The sequence below is a fragment of the Drosophila teissieri genome, chromosome 2R (genome assembly GCF_016746235.2).
Source record: "Drosophila teissieri strain GT53w chromosome 2R, Prin_Dtei_1.1, whole genome shotgun sequence".
NCBI lineage: Eukaryota > Metazoa > Arthropoda > Insecta > Diptera > Drosophilidae > Drosophila > Drosophila teissieri.
In genome coordinates this window covers 14,633,275-14,651,606 of record NC_053030.1, presented here as the reverse complement: position 1 = coordinate 14,651,606, position 18,332 = coordinate 14,633,275, and the positions used below count along the sequence as shown (strand labels likewise).

General features: G+C 45.8%; 2 protein-coding genes across 2 annotated transcripts; one reads left to right on the top strand and one right to left on the bottom strand.

The window, feature by feature from the left end:
- Positions 1-6,066: 6,066 nt before the first annotated feature.
- On the top strand, positions 6,067-6,862 carry LOC122614291. The gene has a single exon (XM_043788841.1). The coding sequence runs from the start codon at positions 6,167-6,169 to the stop codon at positions 6,725-6,727; it is 561 nt and encodes a 186-aa protein (XP_043644776.1). The 5' UTR covers positions 6,067-6,166; the 3' UTR covers positions 6,728-6,862.
- A 38-nt stretch (positions 6,863-6,900) lies between these two features.
- LOC122612530 (trehalase) lies at positions 6,901-10,651 on the bottom strand. Its single transcript, XM_043786214.1, has 4 exons — positions 10,492-10,651; positions 10,240-10,423; positions 8,861-10,141; positions 6,901-8,649 (listed from the first exon to the last, which is right to left on the bottom strand). The coding sequence occupies exons 1-4, from the start codon at positions 10,539-10,541 to the stop codon at positions 7,045-7,047; spliced, it is 3,120 nt and encodes a 1,039-aa protein (XP_043642149.1). The 5' UTR covers positions 10,542-10,651; the 3' UTR covers positions 6,901-7,044.
- Between the last annotated feature and the right edge of the window lie 7,681 nt (positions 10,652-18,332).

The following is an 18,332-nucleotide window of genomic DNA, read 5'->3' as shown; positions in this document are numbered from 1 at the left end:
ACTTGAACTTCTGTAGTAACTTAGTTGCTATTATCAAAAGATTATATTACAGTTTTAAATATTTTAGCCATGCTACCACAAAGTTGAATTGTATTAATTTTCCTAAGCATATACTTCAATCATATGTAAGCATAATTTCCAAACTCCCCCAAAGCTGAAACTTTAGTAGAGTATTTCCAACTAAGCGTTTCCAAAAACTTATTCCTCCATTGAAATTTTTTCGATTTCGTTTTCGGTTCTGGTGGCCCAGGGCATATTTCAACAGTTGCCAGTTATGTTGCTGCTGTCATAATATTGGCATGCATATATCATTCTGACGGTCTATAAAAGTTTCCACACCCCGCCAAAGGAAAACCAAGGGTTGATTCCACTTGTCGTCGCACTGTTGCACTTGTCATAGATATTCCACTTCAAGGGGGCTGGGCAAATGGGGGTTTGGTCGTTTCATACTCACTGTTTGAAATCTAATAAGCCTCGATGGACTATCGCTTATAGCGATCCTAAGTGGTTGATAATAAATTGTTAGTGAAAAATGCGCACATTTCCCAGAATATTTTGGGGTGCAGAATATGGGCGAAAAAGACACCCCGTTCTCGCGTTTCGGAGTCATTCGAGGGATTTTTAGATTAGAAATTCGGGATTAGAAGGCCGACAAATCACGATGGAAATTGGCGGGGCAGGCGTTTTATTAGGCACGTCCTCCACAAAGCAGAGACACCTCCAAATCCACCTCAGACGTGCAGTTACCTGCAAGTCCCCGAGGTAGCGTTTTTATTAATATTTAATGCGAGTCTTGCCAACTTTCCCCTAAGCCCCGCACATCAACCACCCTCATAAAACGCAACTTTTCGCACAACTGACAACTCAATTCAGCATTACTTGAAGCGCAAAAGCCCCCATCCCCCCAGCACGTGCCAAGTATTTTGGCCAATCTCTCAGTGAATCCCCATCCCATCCCATCCCATCTCATCCCAGCCGCTCATGCAAAATTTGCGGACTCCATTAGATGTCACTCCTCTTTGGGTTTCTACTTCTGCTGCCTTGCTTATTGCGCGACTGCATAGCTGTGTAATGAAAAATTTTCCAGCATTCGCCATGGCCACGCCCCCCTCCTGCCCAACACCCAACGCCCACCGCCCATCGCCCACGGGCCACAGAATTTTCGAGGGTGTCCTGGCTTACCAGCGATCTCGTGTCCTTTTGTCACCCCCAGCAGTCTGAAGGAAACTAAACATAAATCATAAATATTTTAAAGTTTCAAATTACCAGTGGCAAAAACAATCAATGCAGCCAAACCACCACCCACAACCCACAGCCCACTGCCCCACCCACCAACACATCCGTGTGCCCAAGGCCTTTTTAAGGGCGTTCCCCAAGCGCTGTCGCCACACAGCTGTCAGCATTTGGCGAAAACCCCTTTGTACTTACATACGTAGGTGGGTCCTTCGGTGGTTGGGTGGTGCGATGAGGTCGAGTGGTTGCGCAATCAGCGCTAATCTAATGAGTGTCACTGTTGCAAGCGCGGCAAGTGTGACTAGAACATTGTGCGCCATTGTTCAGCAGGTGTTGTGCGTTTGGTGGCTCCCAAATGAGGAAGCATTGCAGTGCGCCCTAGTTTGTAAGCGTAAAAATCATAAATTTATGTTAAGTGTGACATTACCATTGATGATTCTACATGGCTAGAAATTAAGAAATTGTACAGAATATCTTAAAGACATTTTATCTAAAAGATACTTTTAGAGGGTTCTTAAAGTAAAATTCGACGGAAAGTATATTCTTTGTTTAACTACATGATTTGTAATTATTAAAAGTATCTTATTGATTGGAAGTGCCCGCCCCCTTTTCTAGCAGTGTGGCAGTTATGAATATTGCAGGATGCCGAAATGACATCTTGTAACTTCTCAAGTATGTAACGGGGCTTTTATGTGCAGTTACCGTTACCGCTGGCAACCGGGCAAGAAGAAGCTGGGGAAAACGAAGAAGAAGAAGGAGTTGGAGCTGGAGCTGGAGAATTCTGCAGAAGAGCGGCAAAGAGACAGCCGCCTGTCGCAGCCAGCAGTCATATAAAAATAATTGTTTGCCAGCGCATTCATTACCCATGACAGCCAGCGATCCTTGCCAAGGATATTAAAAATGCAATTTCTGGCCGAAAAAAAAAAAAAAACGAAGGGAATACGGAACAAAAGTAAAAACGTATAAAAATGAAATAAGGAATATGAGCAGGGGAAAAGTGCGTCGTCGACCACCGCAATTCGTGTGCATTTGCAAATTGGTTCGCCGGTCGGATAAGGACAACTCGAGTTGCAATTCCATTTAACGTCTCATCATTTGGCAACTTGGACGCGGACATCAAATTAAACGCTCGAAATGCAATAAACATTAATAAAAGCGAGAATCAAGGTGCTGCATCCAGATGGGATGGCCATGCCATTCGGATTTCGAAAGGCATGGAAATGGCTCATAAACAAGTCCATCAAATAAAGTGCACACAGACGGGCCACATTTTTTCTCTTCGTGTCGTCCGTCCACTCGTCCACTCGTCCATCGGTGACTTTTGGCGTAAAAACCGCAGCACAATATTAACAATGACGCATGGAGCACTCGCACACAGACAGGCACCCACACACGCACACACACACACTCGCAAGTAAAAATAAAAAAAAAATTAAAAAGAGAACAACAGACACACATGCACACGGAGCAGACTATCAAATTTTAATACGCCATCCCGGCTGTGCCTTTATTTCATAAATTTTTAATGAAATTAAGCGGCAAAGCTTTTTGGGTTTTCGGGTTTTCGGGCTTTCTGCCGCTGGTGTCTGAATGTGGCCAGAGTATTTCGAAATAAATCATAACGAGCGAAATACATAAGTAAGCCCAAACATCCAGACATGCCGACATCCAGAAACGCAGACGGACAAACATTGTTTGCATACCTTTTTAAATGGTTTTTCAACTTTCGGCTCTTGTTTTTCCCGCCAGCCGCAACTAAAAGTGCGCCCAGTTAAATTATGAATTAAGCGGTTTTGTGCGTCTATACACTATATATGTATGTATGTATGTATGCACACAGCACACATTCAGGATTTAATCTTTTGTTTTTAATGAGAGCGACTGCAGGCAGCGCTTGCATTTTTAAAAAGGTCAACTAGAACACAATGGGCACTTCCGGCAAATCCCACCAGTGGTGCTCAAAAACTACACATTTCACTTGGCATGTGCCTAATGTGGTCTGAAAATAACTTGAAATACAGTTTGTTAAGAATAGCACAGGAATCTAGGAATCCTTCAGCTCTAAATGTAGGATATTGTTATAATTGGTTAACTAGGTTAGACCCACATTACAATATAATAGAATCAAGCTTTGATCACGTATGGATCTGAATTCCTCAGGCTTTAATGCTGCGGCTAGAGAATAAATAAAACCTTTCAACTAACTGAAAAGAAAAAAAGAAAAAGTTTTTTTAACTCAAAGAAAATGTTCATCGTGTCACGACCGCCGCGATCACGACTCACGCACCCCGCTCTATGCCGATCCCCAAATGCACCCCAAAAAGTATGCAACGCCGAGCAGAAAAAGGAAAATATAAAAAATAAGACACAACCCCCCAGAAACCGGAGGACATGACTGCCATATGCGAAATCAAAAGTTGTTTATGACTCAATTTGTAGTTTTGAACATGAATTATTGCAGTCGTGTGCGAGGGGCGGACCGAAAAAAAGACTTATATGGAGAGAGGGGGAGGGAGAAGAACGGAACGGAGAAAATGGAGAAAAAATCGGCAAACAAATTTCGGATGAGGAAAAACTAATTTCGCAAAGAGGAAATTAAATATGGCAAAGTTTGACATATGACAGATTTCTCGTTGTTGTTGCAGCTGCTCCTGCCGCTTGTTTCGATTTTATATTCATTTGTGCATGCGAATAATTGAAACATTTCTGGTGGCAAACATGCAAATTTCAATTTCAATTTGCAGCCAAACAAAGACTCAACTCGGCTATTTGGATATTTGGATATTCTCAGCATGACAACTCAGTTCAGTTCAGTTTTCGGCAGTTCAAAGTGAAGGTATTTGAACTGTTGTCATCCGATATTATGCCAACTGAGCCAAAATCCCTCTCCATTTCATTCAGCTCGGTCTCATTTCATTTCATTTCATTTCGTTTCATTTCATTTCAATTCATTTGGATTCGCATAGTTTGCTTTGTGTTTCGTCTGCTCGTCTGCTGGCCAATTTCGCATATTTTTACAACTTTAGCTTGCCACTTAATTTAGTCAATAACATGCAAATGATTCGCCCAGAGTCTAATTGGAAACGCAACTCAGCAGTCTGCCAAGTCTGCTAGACTGCAACTTTTTCCCAGTTCTCTAGTCCTTCAGTCCTAGTCGCGGAATCCACATTAAAGGCTGTGGTGCGTCAAACTTATAATCAAGAGGGGATTTCCGCCGAAGGACTTGAAACGGATGGGCGGAGAGATCGGGAGTCGTACTCCCTAAGACTGATGAGCTACAGCATTTCTGCATTTCATCACTGCCATTTGACTGGGGACTCGGTTTGCCCACTCTGGGAATACATTAAACAAAAGTTTTTACGAAGTGGATAGTTGCCCATTGGCTAGGTGTTTTATATATTTATTTTTCTATTTAAACTTCTGGACACCTGCCTATGATATTTTGATTTATATCGCGCCAGGCTGATTCACCTATTTCGTTTGAGGAAGACCCAACTCTAGCTTGTCTGGTGCACAGTGTTTTTCTCAGTGCCTCAAGTGGCATGTGCAGGCGCTGCCAAGGATGCTCACATTCTTCATCATCAAGTGCTGCTCAGTTGCACGTCTGTGATATGACTCGGTTATTCGGTTGCGGTTACGATTCCCTCGCCCATTTCCTCCCTGAGTTTTCCCCGAGTTTTCCCTGTTTGCCTGGCAGTCTGCCTGTCAGCCTTGGGTTTTCCTTTCGGGCGTTTTCGGTGTGGGTTTCGGCTCTTATTTCGCAGCCCAGACACACACTCACACACACAGATTGACATAGTGCCGCGGCAGTGTTGACACATTCCCACATTCCACTGACAAATGGCCATAAGTGTATAATTGGATAAGAACTCGGAAGCGAGAGGTCATGGGAATCGGGACTGTGGTATTCCAGCTCCTATTTAACTCCTTTATGCAAACCCTTCCAGTCGACAGAGGCCATTCAATCAAATTAGCGTGCAGTGCAATCACCGGGCGAACAAACTAATATCTGTGGCCAAAATGCTTCATGGCTGACTACTTATCGCTTAATCACATCAATGGAACCATGGCCTGCTGCCTGCTATCGGAGCATCTGCATAAAACATTTAGCAACATCAAATCGTTACTCGCCCATCCATCCATCCAGCCATCCACACACATCAAAGCCAATCAAAATGGCATTTCAATAATATCAGAGCCGTACAATCGCATCGACAGGGGGTTTTCCGGGATGGGATGTTATGGCATGGCATGGTATGGTAAGGTTTGTCATGGTATGGGGGTTCTCTTGTAATGGAGCGCGCATATTTCGGCTCGAATCTGTGTGGGTGAGCTTATGAGTCAGTGAGCAGCTGAACGCATGTGTGCATATGTGTGCATATGTGTATGTGTGAATACATCAATGAATCGTTCGCCAATATTACAAGCCTGAGCACACACAGCTAGAAAGAGAGCGAGATAGTGGAGTAGACAGAGACAGGGACAGAGACAGAAGCTGGCGGAAATTGTGTCAAAGGATACTTTCACTTTCCCCCAAAATGTGTCCTTGTCCAAATGTACATATCGATGGGTGGGTGGGCGCGTCATAAAGATATTGACAGGCCCATAAAGATAAGCGTAGTGGATTGTGAATGACATGTCATGGAAGAAATTAGGCGTTGTTTCTCTGAATGCTTTTGCTAAGGGAAAAATCTTAGCTCATAAGAAAGGTTTTATGGTGTTATCTGGTTAGGCCATTCTAATGACTCTAAAATTAGATCTTAAGATGTAAAAGTACGTCTTTGAGACTATTTAACTTTCATATCATATAAACCGAATATGTAAGAGCAGGCCACGCTCGCCCAGTTTTGATTTGTTGGCTTTTACGCTCACCCGGTGAAATCCAAATTCCAAATTTGACCCCGGTTTCGTTGACTCGGTGATCCTTGAGTAGATGACAATGTTGGTGGCCACCTTGCAGCCAGGATATGTGCCTGTTGGCATCACGCCAATCTTGAACTGGAAAGAGCCACCAATTCTGAAGTACTGCGACGAGGATTATCTCCTGCTTGTCCTGGCCTTGTCCATTTGCACCCAGTTCCTACTGATGATCTATGTGGGCTTCGCAGTCATGCAACCGAGTTCCTTGCGCAGCAGGCAGTTGATTGAGGACCAGCAAAAGACCTTCGCTAGCTTCATTTTCCGAAGGCTGCTCTTCCAGTTGGACGAGGCATTCTTTCCTTCGAAGGAGCAGGGGCGGTTGGACTCCTGCCTGAGGTCTAGTGAAAATGTGATCCTGGCCATTCAACTGTTTCGGCGAGATGCCCTCAAGGTCCTTCAGCCAGGACAGAGCCTCTCATCCGCGCTAGCCAGCGACCTGTACTATGTGCTGGACGAGGAGGAGCATGAACTGGCCTTCAACGGCTATGGATGCTCCCACTCAAAGGTCGAGGTCACCGAGGAGCTATTGGTGTACCTGCTATATCCGGAGCGGAAGTTGTCCGGAACAATGTAATGGAACACCTCGGACTGGGGTACCTCACTTTTTGGCTCCAATTAATTTGTATTTTTGTATGACCAGTCCACAAAGTGCACTAAATTCATCAACTATGTAACTGAGTTGTTTTTAATTCGAGTGCAACTTTTCTAATAAAATTGTGTATATTTAAATCAAGAAGAAACGCATGCTTTAATTAAAAATACTTTTTATTCTAAGCCTTCAAGCGGATGAGTCTTGAAAAAGCACCACAAATTTGACACACTAAAATTTAGTTTCAGTTCAATAGGCCTTCGCATGTTCTTCTACGGCATTGATCTATAGATGACGTAGATCTATTCCCCATCCTCTTTTTCGTCACAGTTGCAGCACTTCTTCTTTTTCTTGCCGTTGGCCGCATCAGATCCTCGATTCGCAGGACACGCGTCGAACTCACTCACAGGATCCGCCAGTGGGAACTGCTTGTTATAGAGGGGCTTTGGTCCGTGGCCAGGTGGGAAGTCCGCAGTCACGTGAGCCTTGCAAGGAGCACACTCTGGACCACCGCCGGGAGCCACCTTGCTGTGACCACTCTGCATGCCCCTGCTGGGAAGCCCACGGAGTGACTGACCACCTCCTGCCTTGGAGTCGCAGTCGTCCTGCGGCACCTGGGTTCGATTGGTGGTGGAAAGGAACGCTTCGGAAGTAATGCCTCCACAATGTGGGCATATGAAGGTGGGCGGTGGTGCGACTGATGCCGCTTTGCTCTGACTCTTGCCCACCGCGCAACTGCAATCATTGGCAGCTGCATGCTGCGATGCTTTCGGCTGAGCATATCCTTCAACGGGCATCTGCTGTGACTTCGCTCCAGCTCTGGAAACATTGTCTTCCTGGGGAGGATCGGGACAATCACTCCTGCCACAGCCCTCGCATCCCGACTCCCTTTGTGGCGACTTACTCTCCGGCACATCGAAATCATCCGGGTCCTTGTCGGCCACGGAAAAGTAGTGTCCTGTCAGCGCGTCGAGCCGCTCGTCCTCGTCGTCCATGCAACCACAGGTGCCACTAGACTTCTTCAGATGCTTGGAGCAGTCCTGCGTGTCAGGCTTCGTGGAGCAGTCCTGTTGCTGTTCAGATTGCAGCTGTTGCTGCTTCTGGCGCTCCTGCTGTTGCTGCTGCTGCTGCTGCTGCCGCATGCAGTCCTGTTGCTTCTGCTGCTGCTTTTGCTGGTCGTCCATGGAGCACTCGCAGTCGGGATCGTCCTTCGGCACTTGGCTTGGCACGACAATGAGTTCTGCTCCCTTTTGCTGTTGTCCGGATAGGGGACAATCTGGATCGTGCTGCATTCCCAAGGCTCCCTGCAGTTGTGGTGCTTCTTTTCCAGAGCAAGGACACTGGGCGTCGTGTCCTTGCTGCTGAGATCTCTGCATTTGAAGTTGCGATGGCTGCTGTTTCTGGGAACCACATTTTCCACAACTCGTCGCCTCCTTCGGCTGCAATTGCTGCTGCGACTTTTCCTGCGCTCCTGCACCACATGAGCACTTGCCATCCTCTCCTGGCTGCGTCTGTGACCGTTGTTTCTGTGCAATGCCACAGGAGCAATCATCCTTCTTCTGCGCCTGTGGCTGCGGCTGTGTCTGCTGAGCAAAGTCGCTGGTAGCAGTTGTGGCTGTGGATTTGTGCGATGTGACTGCCGCTGTTGAAGGAGCCCCACACACGCACTTCTTCTTGGTAGGCTGATCATCCATGTTGGCCTCACTGGTAATGATGTACTCGTACTTTCCGGTTGTCTTTGATCCTCTTGATTTGCTCTTGCTGCCCTCGTCGCTGTTGTCGGCCAAGCTTATCTCCTTTCCGTACTTGCAGAGGAACTCGATGATCACGCCGTTGGTCCAGCCGTAACCCACTGGAGTGTGTTCTGGGGAGACTCCTCCAGAAGTGCCGAATTCCTCGCAGCAGTACTGCAACAAGGTGGGAAAATCGGATTAGGAAGCTGCCATGTTAGTGCGAAATATTATTGAAGGCCGATCGTTACTGTCAGGTGCTAAAGCTTGAATGACAATCTAGAAAAAGTTAAACTTGATCTTCAAATAAAAATGTATATAATACTGGCAAGATTTACTATAAAAAATGTATTACAACGATACATATAATTAGTAGTCAGCTACTTACCTTCTCGAACATGAAGCTCTCGTACTTATAAGCCGCATAGTTGGACTTGACCCATCGATGGGCCCAGCGTTTGGACATGGCCTTGGCCGGCGGAGTGCCCAGATTCTCCAGACCCTCGACGATCAGGAACATCATGGGCGGAAAGACATTTGGGTGGTCCCACTCCTGGCCCGACTCCTTATTCATCGTGTACGGCACCCCACCGTACTGGGCATCCAGCTCGTTGCTCTTGATATACTGCATCACCCCCTTGGACACCTTGTCGGTGTCCACCAAGGGAAAGGCCCGGGCCCACAGTGGTGCAAAGTTGGTGCAGCAGAAGTAGTTGCGGGGCTTGTTGTTCACCAGATCGTAGTCCAACCAAATGCCGGCTTGGGCATTCCACAAATTATTCCTAATGGCTCTCACTAGCCCGCAGGCTCTTTCCTGATACTCATCGGCTTTTTTGGTATTGCCCGCTTTGCGATTGAACTCGGCCAGGATCTTGCCGCTGCGGAAAACGATGCAGTTCAGCTCCACGGGCACAATGGCAGAGGTTTTGGTGTCCCGAAAGGATCCTTTATTCGAACCATCGGCGCTGACAAACCAGCGGGAACTGAAGTTCGTACCCGATTCAGCTGCCGACTTGAGTTCGGTGTACATAAGCTCTCGGGACAGAGGACTATTGATGTTTGCCACACACTCCAGATCTTCTCTGTAGGCCTCGGGCCTTGGTCCCGCCGAGAAATCCCTATACTGATACATGGTTCTGCCCTTCACCTGCACCGAGTGTTTGTTGATGAAGGTATCATACTCGGTTTCCAGCAGCGGCAGCGCTTCAATGGCGTACTGCTCGTCCTTGGTCACCTCCACATAAGCTTTCACCATCATGATCAAGAGTGGAGGGTTCGATCGTCCCGAGCAGTAGATCCTGCCACAGCCAGGCACAAAACCATACTGCTGAACCAGTTCCAAGTAGTTATCGATCATGCCCCGGGCTGTTTGATGCATGCCACACTGCAGCAAGCCGCGAACGATCCAAAATGACTCCCAGTAGCGGTACTCCCGGCAATTCGAGGAGGGAACGATGAAGGGATTGGGTACATAAAGTATGGAGTACTGATCGGGGTTCTCCTTGACCTCATCCTTAATCCGCCGCCCCAACTCCTTCCAAAGTCCATTGACAGCCGAACCGAACTTCTTTATTTCCGGGTCACCGATCCTGGCAAGAAACGAAGGCTCTTCTTTCCAGTCCGGCGGCGTCCAGTGTTCCAGCTCCGAACCGGGATCGTTGAAGTGTTTCTGCAGTAGGAAAATATTTCTAAAATTATAAGTTTGTAAAGAAATCATACCTGTTTTATAGTCAAATGGTCTTCTCTTAGGGTTTTTTCATATTTTACCTCCACAAACATTTGCAGGAACCTCAGGGAACCATCGTTCCTGCAGCAATTGGTGAACATATCGAAGTCGTTCAAAGTTTGGGCAGGTGTATAAATGCAGCTCATATCCACAAAGTGTTTGCAGTCGGGGAACATTTTCGATCTCTGGACAGCATCCAGCAGGGGACCCTCGCAGAAAACACTTCTATCTCACGAGGAATATGAAACATCAGTTGGAACGCGAAGTAGCAGGACCTTCCTTCCAGGACTCACCTGTTTTCCCCGCCAAGAGGCTCTGCGTCCCAGCAGCTGTTATTCGCCATCTTCAGCGATTTGTTGGGTGCGAAGTTCGGGAGCGAAGTTCAGGCTAAGTGACTGATAACCGGTCCAAATTCGGGTTTCAGCCTAGAAGAGAATCCCAGGCGACTGGGTTTTTGGGGGCATAAATCAAAAAACCGAGCAGCAGCCTCTGTTATATTGACCATTAAAGCAAATTTGTCGACATTTGCCATTAAGAGTCAACAATGCTCGGCCATAAATCAGCGTAAATAGACAGGAAGCGCCTGCGAATCCTCAGCTCCTTCCAGGGCCACACATTTATTTTAAATTACCATAAATGCCCCTGACCGAAAACGAAACCAAAACAAGAGCAGCGTTGCGAACTTTGCCTAAAAGCTATTGGCCCCTGTGTCCATTTGTAATTTCCAGACAATTTATCAAACCAGCAAAAGCCAGTGAAAGCGGCAAAAGGCAAGGGGATGCCAAGAGCCGAAGGCCAGAAGTCGGAATGGAAATGGCGCAGAAAATGCGCTTCAAGTGGCCATGGCCATGACCATCGACTGGATGGATGGATAGATGGATGGAAAAACAGGCGGGGGAAGGCGAGTTCAAATAAAGTAAAAATTCTTCGATTCCTGGACAATCAAGTTGGGATGGTGGGTGGGGAGGAGATGGTGGACAATCAGCCGCGGGCGCGCACTTCATAAATTCCATCGACCGATCCACTTTAATGCAAGTTTTTGGCATCGGCATCTGTGTGGAAACTTATTCAAGTACGAGAATTCGCAGGAGCACGGAAATTAGCCTTGTCGCAATCGCATTCTCTGTCGTCTGCAAAGTTTCAATTGAATTTCGTCCGGCATGAAAATGCAGCAAACTTGAACTTTACGCCGTGCTCGAGAAGCGATCCGCCAAATAATTAATTTTGCATATGTGAAAAGATGTGAGAATGCAGCCAAAGGATGGGCAAAGGAAGTGCTGACACTTGTCGCGACACTTGACCCCTCGGCAATGTGATCAACTTAACGAGTTGCCGGAAGTGAGTCATGGAGCCAGTGCACCGAGAAAAACTCATTAACAGCACATATAAAACTTAATTTTAATCGATGAATTAGTACCTACTTAAACAATAAGTATGCAGAGAGGAGTATCTATTTAGGGATACCACGGAAACTTCACCACTGTTTTAAGTATCATTTGCAGTTGCTGATAATAAGGAACTGCTTTTTCGCTCAGTGCAGCTGCACGCTTGTCATCATCGTCATCCGCATTCGCAGCTAATTGAGTATTCTTGCCTTAAGTGGACACAGCCGCCGCTGGCGCCTTTCAGCCTCATTTGCAGGCCTGCGCATAAATCAATAAGTTGCATTCGGCCTTAAATTAATTAAAAGGAAAATTCGCAAAGAGCAGTTGGCGGAGTCGGAGTTTTCCGAATTTACTTTACTTCCGCCTGGCAAATACGTTGCAGTGCTTATAGTTGCAGTCTGTGCTTAAACACTCCGCCAGCTGACAGCAATCAATCAAAAATTGCACTGGCCTTAGCGCGACGGGTGGTGCCGGATGTATCACGTCGCACCCACCCAACACCACCCACTGAGCACCCCCACCGACCACTGCCACCCACTGCCACCCACTTCCAAGCAAAGGAGCAGGAGCGGGAGCATGATAAATTGTCAACACGCTGACGTTTGTCTGCAGCGATTTAAAAACTACTTAAAATGTAAATGTTGTTTCCCTGTTGCTGCTGCTGCCGCCGCACTCGTGTTGCTGCTGTGTTTGGGTTTTATGCACACGTCGCGCAGCGTAGACTGCGAAAATCATGTTGTTGACTTTGAAAAAATATGTGTAAAAATGCGCTATTGTAAATAACAGAGCATAAACCCCGGGTGAGCATGGACGCGGATAGGGGCGCCCGGCGAGTTGCCTCCAACTTGACTGACTCGTCTGAGCGAGAGTGATGACATGGCAATGTCAACGGTAGCAGCAGCAGCAGCAGCAACAACAGTGGCAACATTCGTGGCAGCACATACATCGAGTGCATGAAGATGCCACGCCTCTGTGATTGCATTCGTACACTTGTCATGGCGATTTGGACCTGAGTTGCCAGCTTTCTCGTCTAGTCTTTGCAACCTACACTGTGCAACACACGAGCAGCAGTAGAAGCAGCCGCAGCAACATCCTGCTGTCGCCTGCTTCCCTTTCACTTGGGAGTGCTGCTCCAAATGAGTTATAAATTCAGCTGTCAAGTATTTTGACAATTGATTAATTGAAATCGACTTGGAAAGTTACAACAGTTGATAAGCTGACGCACACACGCACACATTTACACTCGGCCGCCGCCGGAGGAAACGGAAGTGGGCTGTCAATCACTCCGCCCCCCCGCAGCAGCAAGAACATCAGCAACATCCATGGATCATTTGTTGATGAGCTAAACTTTGACCCGGTCAGAGATCAAACAAAAGGGGCTAGGCTAGCCGCAGACGCTCAAATTAAGCAAGAGTCTAGTTAAACAGTAAAGTTTTGCACCCACCACACCCACCAACCCACGACGATAGACATCTCCGGCTGCCCTTCGAGTTGACAACCTAAATTGTTAGTTGGCTGATAAGCCGCCAGTCGACTGCCGACGGCCCCGCCCCCTTTCGCAGGAGTGGGCGTATATAACATTTTTATTTATATCACTATTTTTTATGCAGTGGGCCGGGGGAGGGTGGCGGCAAAACCAAACGGAACACGCGCCACATGCCAACGACAAACAAATAAATAAAATTCCTCTTTCGGCATGAATGCCACCCCGCCGTAGCCAAGGTTTTTTTCGAGGGGTCAACACTGGAGAGAAGTGTGTGTGTTTTACAAGTCTATTAACTTGTGGCGCTTATCTAATGCTGACAGCAAGTTTTTCACTTTGCCAAAGTTTTGCCCCCCGGAAAACGCAACTTCCTCTGCTGGCGGGTGGGAAAATTGTGGGAGGGAGAGGGTGGGCGGAGTGTAGGGGCAGCTCTGATGTCAATCATTTGTTGATCATTTTCCCTTCAGCCCATGCATAATATATGGCCGGCATTTGTAGATGACCACAAGCATCTCCTTAGTGCACTGCGCGCAAAAATGTTGTTAGAAGTGTTTGCAAGTTTATGAAAAGATTGAAATTTGAAATTTGAAATTTCTAAATAAAATGTCTAATATGCAAATTGCAAAATTCAACACTATAACTATAATTGCTGTTTACTCCAAGTCTCCTTAAACTAAATCTTATTCATTGTATTTTGTAAGCACAAGTGTTTTTCCTTGTAGACAACTTAGAAACCTCTATTCTCCAGCGGCGAAAGGAAAAGTGCCAGACAGTCGGTGGGAAACTTTTGCTTTGGAAAACTCTTGATTTCCTTGGCCATAAGGACAGGGAATTGGTCAAGCCAGTGGCTGCTTCATTAAATGCGACGCCAAAAAGTTGCATCCGTGGAGCTGCTGGAAATATTTATGAACTGTCCGACTGCTGCCGTGGCATATGGGTATGTATATGTTGGAATGTGTTGTGAAGCATGGTTTCTGGCCAAGTCAGAGTGTGGCACCCCACCTGGCCACCTGTTTTCAATAAACGTTAAGCATTACGGTTATTAGTTTCTGGACGGGCACATAAAAACTTCAAGCCAAGTCGAGAGGAGACACGAGAATCTGTTCCCCGGCGGACGGGGACAACAACTTTGTGTTGCTACTTTGCCGATGCTATCGACTCATGCCCTTGGTGTTGCTGTTGCTGCTGCTGCTGTAGTTGCCACTCTGTAGCAGCAACATGTTGCAGATGGCGATAGGAGCTCCGTTGACTAGTTGACTATGTTGCCATTCTGGAAATGGCTGAATGGGACCTATGGAAATTACGGAAACCGTGATACTTCCAAGTGCATTACATGCAAAGTCCTTGCGGCAGTGACAACAGCAGCAGCAGCAGGAGCAGCAGTTGCAACAGCAGTGCAACAGCAACTTATTAACGCGCAATCTGAGCTCTGCAATTGACCGCAATGGAATGGTCGGGAGTCTAGGGGTCTGGGCAGTGGAGGGCAGTGGAGGGCTGGGGCTGCGGATTCTGAAGCAGCGGCGATGACGGCCACGACGACAGACGGAAGCGGAAACGGCAAATAAACGCACGAGCGCTGACGTGCGGGCACCAGCGTGTCAGCGTCCGTGTCTTTGTGTTGCCAGTCTGTGAGAGTGTGTGTGTGTGTGTGCTGCACTTGTTTGCATGCAACGTGGCAACATGGCAACGACAATGGCAGCAACAGCAATAGCAACAGCAGCAGCAACGGGCATTTATCTGGCTGCCCAGACTTGCCACGCCCCTCGTAATACATTGCGGTCGGGATGTTGCATGTTTGTGGGCGCTCGCCTGCGTTTGTATTTTTTTAATACCCATTCATTTGTAAGCCCCAAGGCATGCCCATTTTAATGCTGCTTTATGAAGTTCTTTATTAAGATATGAAAATTTAAAAAAAATATATAAAACTTATAATTTATCAATCATCTTATAACAATTTGTTACTCACTTATCTGTTTCATTAAGTATTACTAGCAAACATAACAGCTCTCGTTTAATGTGTGTAAGTTGAACATACGAGTATTATCCACTTTAAACAACTTTTGTTTTGGTTTATGAAAAGCACCCCCTTATCAAAGTTCTATTTGTTAGTGTCAGTTCTTTAGAAGTCGTGATCTCCCCGTTTTATTTGTAAATTCTTCTGTAACAGTTCCTATTAATCGGTTTCATTGCACTTTTTGAGCATCCAACTTTTAATTTTCATAAATTTTACTAAGTGAAATCAGTTTTACACTGCTGTTTGACTTGAAATGACGCCTGCGATCGTTCTGCTGACTTTCATAGTAATCCTAAGCCTTGGCAATCAGGGATCTTCAACGTTATTGGATTCCAAATGCATTGAACCGAACGGAATGAGGGTTATTGGTGGTCAGGATGCTCGAAGGAGCCCGTGGATGGCTAACTTGATTCGAAATGAGAGATTCGCATGTGGCGGCTCACTGATTGCCCAGCGTTCGTACTTGCAACTTCAACCGATTAATTATTATATTTTAAATGGTTTTTAAAAAGGCATTACCTCTTTTCAGGTTTGGGATAGCCAGCTGTGTTACAGGAAATTGCGATGGCTTCAGCTCATTTTTGGATCTCACGAGCTATATGCCTTGGCTGTACCAGACCTTGTTGAATCACTGGGAATAAATAATAGTAAATTGAAAGTGGAAATGTGTCATTGCTATTTTTAGTGGGTAGTCCATAGTCGATAGGAAATGTTTCCATTTTTGTTGGAATTTTCCCTGGGCGCCATCGTTGGCATGCACGGCAAGGATTTCTCTGCTTAATTTGTGGTTTTCAACCAAACAGAGAAACGATGGTAGCAATGGACGTTGGACTTTGGACGTTGGACGATGGCAGATGGCGGAAAAGTGGCGGACGACTCCAGCTAACCAACTGTTCAACAGCAATTGCAATTGCAATTGAGGTTGCAGTCGCACGAATGTTCCAGGAAACCCTTAAATATGATTATGGCATACGAAAGGCCTATGAAAAGAGTCACTTCCACGGGGTGAAGCGCCCATTGTGGAGCTGATTTTTTGGCCATCTTCGCTGGCCATCTTAGCCGCTATCGCTCGCTGGCCAGCTTTTCGGCCCACAGATTTCCACGAACTGGACTTAATTGTCACACATTACGGAACCACAATTACATAGAAAAATGCGCCAGCCAGCGGAAATGGCAACAATGCAAATGGCAAGCACAAACAGCGGCAAATGCAGCAAATGCAGCCACTGCAGCAAATAATAACCACCGACTGCGGCCAGCAAGGACCTTCCCCTCCTGTTGACTTCGAATAAAATGCGCCATTTGCAATTGTAGTTTATTTTAATACCGCAATTAGTGTTGTTCTCCGGGCGGAGTGGTGGAGAGGTGGAGAGGTGGAGTATTTGCGGTTCGGTGGGTTGAGCACGCAATTGTTGCAAAGGTCGGAATATCCTGCCGGCGGAGCCTGCCATGTTGCCACACCATTTGAGGTGCCCCAAAGCTGCCGCATAAATGTATAACACAAGGTATGTAAAGTTTTTCCGGTAAAAATGTACAATTACCCGTCTTTTTCCACTAACGCAATTGAAAAGCTGTCCATTTGGAAGCCCGGCCATTTGGAATTATTTGTGCCGCAGCCGCTGTTAATTGATTTTTAAGTGCCAACTGCAATCAGGTACTTCGATATGCATCAAGTGACACATGCAGCTTCAAATTACTTTCATCCAGCTTCGAAAAAAAAGCGTTAATGTAATTAGCGACAAAAAAAATTGTTGGCAGAATACCCTTTTTAAGAAAATACGAGATGAAAAACCTAATCGTTTTGCCAATAAAATCACTTTATTATTTATCTCGATGAAAAATGCAGTACTTATTAATTGGTTTCCATTTTAATGTGACCCACTTACAAATAGATTTTTAACATGAAATTAAGTGCATACAAATCATAACTAAGCGAATTGCTAAAAGTCAAACACAACCCACATGGAAATGGTCTCTAAATTCACAAAACAGATGTTCACGATGATTTTCCTGGGTTTTTTAAGTTACAGCGTGGTGCAGACCTATTTAAAATCTCAGAGGATTTTGAAGCACTCCATGTCATCAAACATATCAATACGATTGAAAGTTAATTGCTCAACACGCTGATCCCCACGATTGCTTTTTCCCCTTTTTTCGCTATGTGCAACGGGTGTAATCACATTTTATGTTGAGCGCACTTAATTTTTTGCCCCAACTAAATGCCAATTAAAATGCGTAATTATTTTTTAATGGCATTTTGTGGTCAATATCGGGCGATTGACGATGATTGCACAGCGGTGGATCAGCGGGTGTGTAGGAACTCCACTTCGATGACGGGATGCCGTCGTGACAATCCACATTTATGACGAGCAAATGGCCAGTATCCATATCAATTGCATGACTTGTCAAAGCGGCGCCCGCCTAAAAGAAAAGTGCCTCGCATGTGGTCGCCTGTGGGGGGTTGGGGGGTGGGAAATCGCCAGCAATTGCAGTCCAAGCATGGAATCGCAATAAGGACTTCGATGTCCTGCAGCCATGTTCTGGCCAAATGAAATTCGAGCAATCATCGCCATCAACATTTCGCTTTACTTCAAAAGGGACACGGCAGCAACATGCCGCAAGTGACAATCATTTATATTTAATAAACAACTAACGCATGCAGGACGCACAGCAGCGGCCAAAATAATAGCACTGAAGGCGTGCAGCAAGTTCACTTGTTTTTGAATCCATGAACAATTTTAGATTAAGTTCTATACATTATTTTAGCAATAATATTTAGGTTTAATTTTGAAACCATTGGTTTATATTTTTGGTGATGAAACTGAATATTTATGGTACAAATACAAACAATTCTTAAAAATATATAAAACATTTTCCATGGGCATGGGCATATGCTATTATTATTGCTTACTGCCAATTAATTTTGTATTTTTATGGATATTTGCAATTACAAAATAAACGTGGCAATTAGTGAATTGTGAGGCACTTCGTATTTACTTTGTTTTTGAGCTAAATAAATTCCTATTCCAATTCGTTGCCAGTGGCTGTAAGACCCTCGATTGATGGTGACGGGAAAATGGAGAAAAGCCGGTCGGAAAAACAACAGCAAGATGACGAGACTAAGCGGCCATTGTCTCCGCCCCCTTCGACCCCCACCACTTTGCCAATGGAAATTGTTTACCATGCATTTTGTTCGATTCCGAGTCGAGGCGTCTGAATAATGCAGCAGGTAGTATACGCTGATGGAAAAGC

Bases quoted from the DNA above. Each gene is read 5' to 3' on its own strand.
- LOC122614291 (XM_043788841.1), top strand. From the start codon at position 6,167: ATGACAATGTTGGTGGCCACCTTGCAGCCAGGATATGTGCCTGTTGGC.
- LOC122612530 (XM_043786214.1), bottom strand. From the start codon at position 10,541: ATGGCGAATAACAGCTGCTGGGACGCAGAGCCTCTTGGCGGGGAAAAC. The intron at 10,424-10,491 runs GTGAGTCCTGGA...CTCGTGAGATAG, and splicing joins CCTCTTGGCGGGGAAAACAG to AAGTGTTTTCTGCGAGGGTC. The intron at 10,142-10,239 runs GTAAAATATGAA...TTCCTACTGCAG, and splicing joins TCCTGCAAATGTTTGTGGAG to AAACACTTCAACGATCCCGG.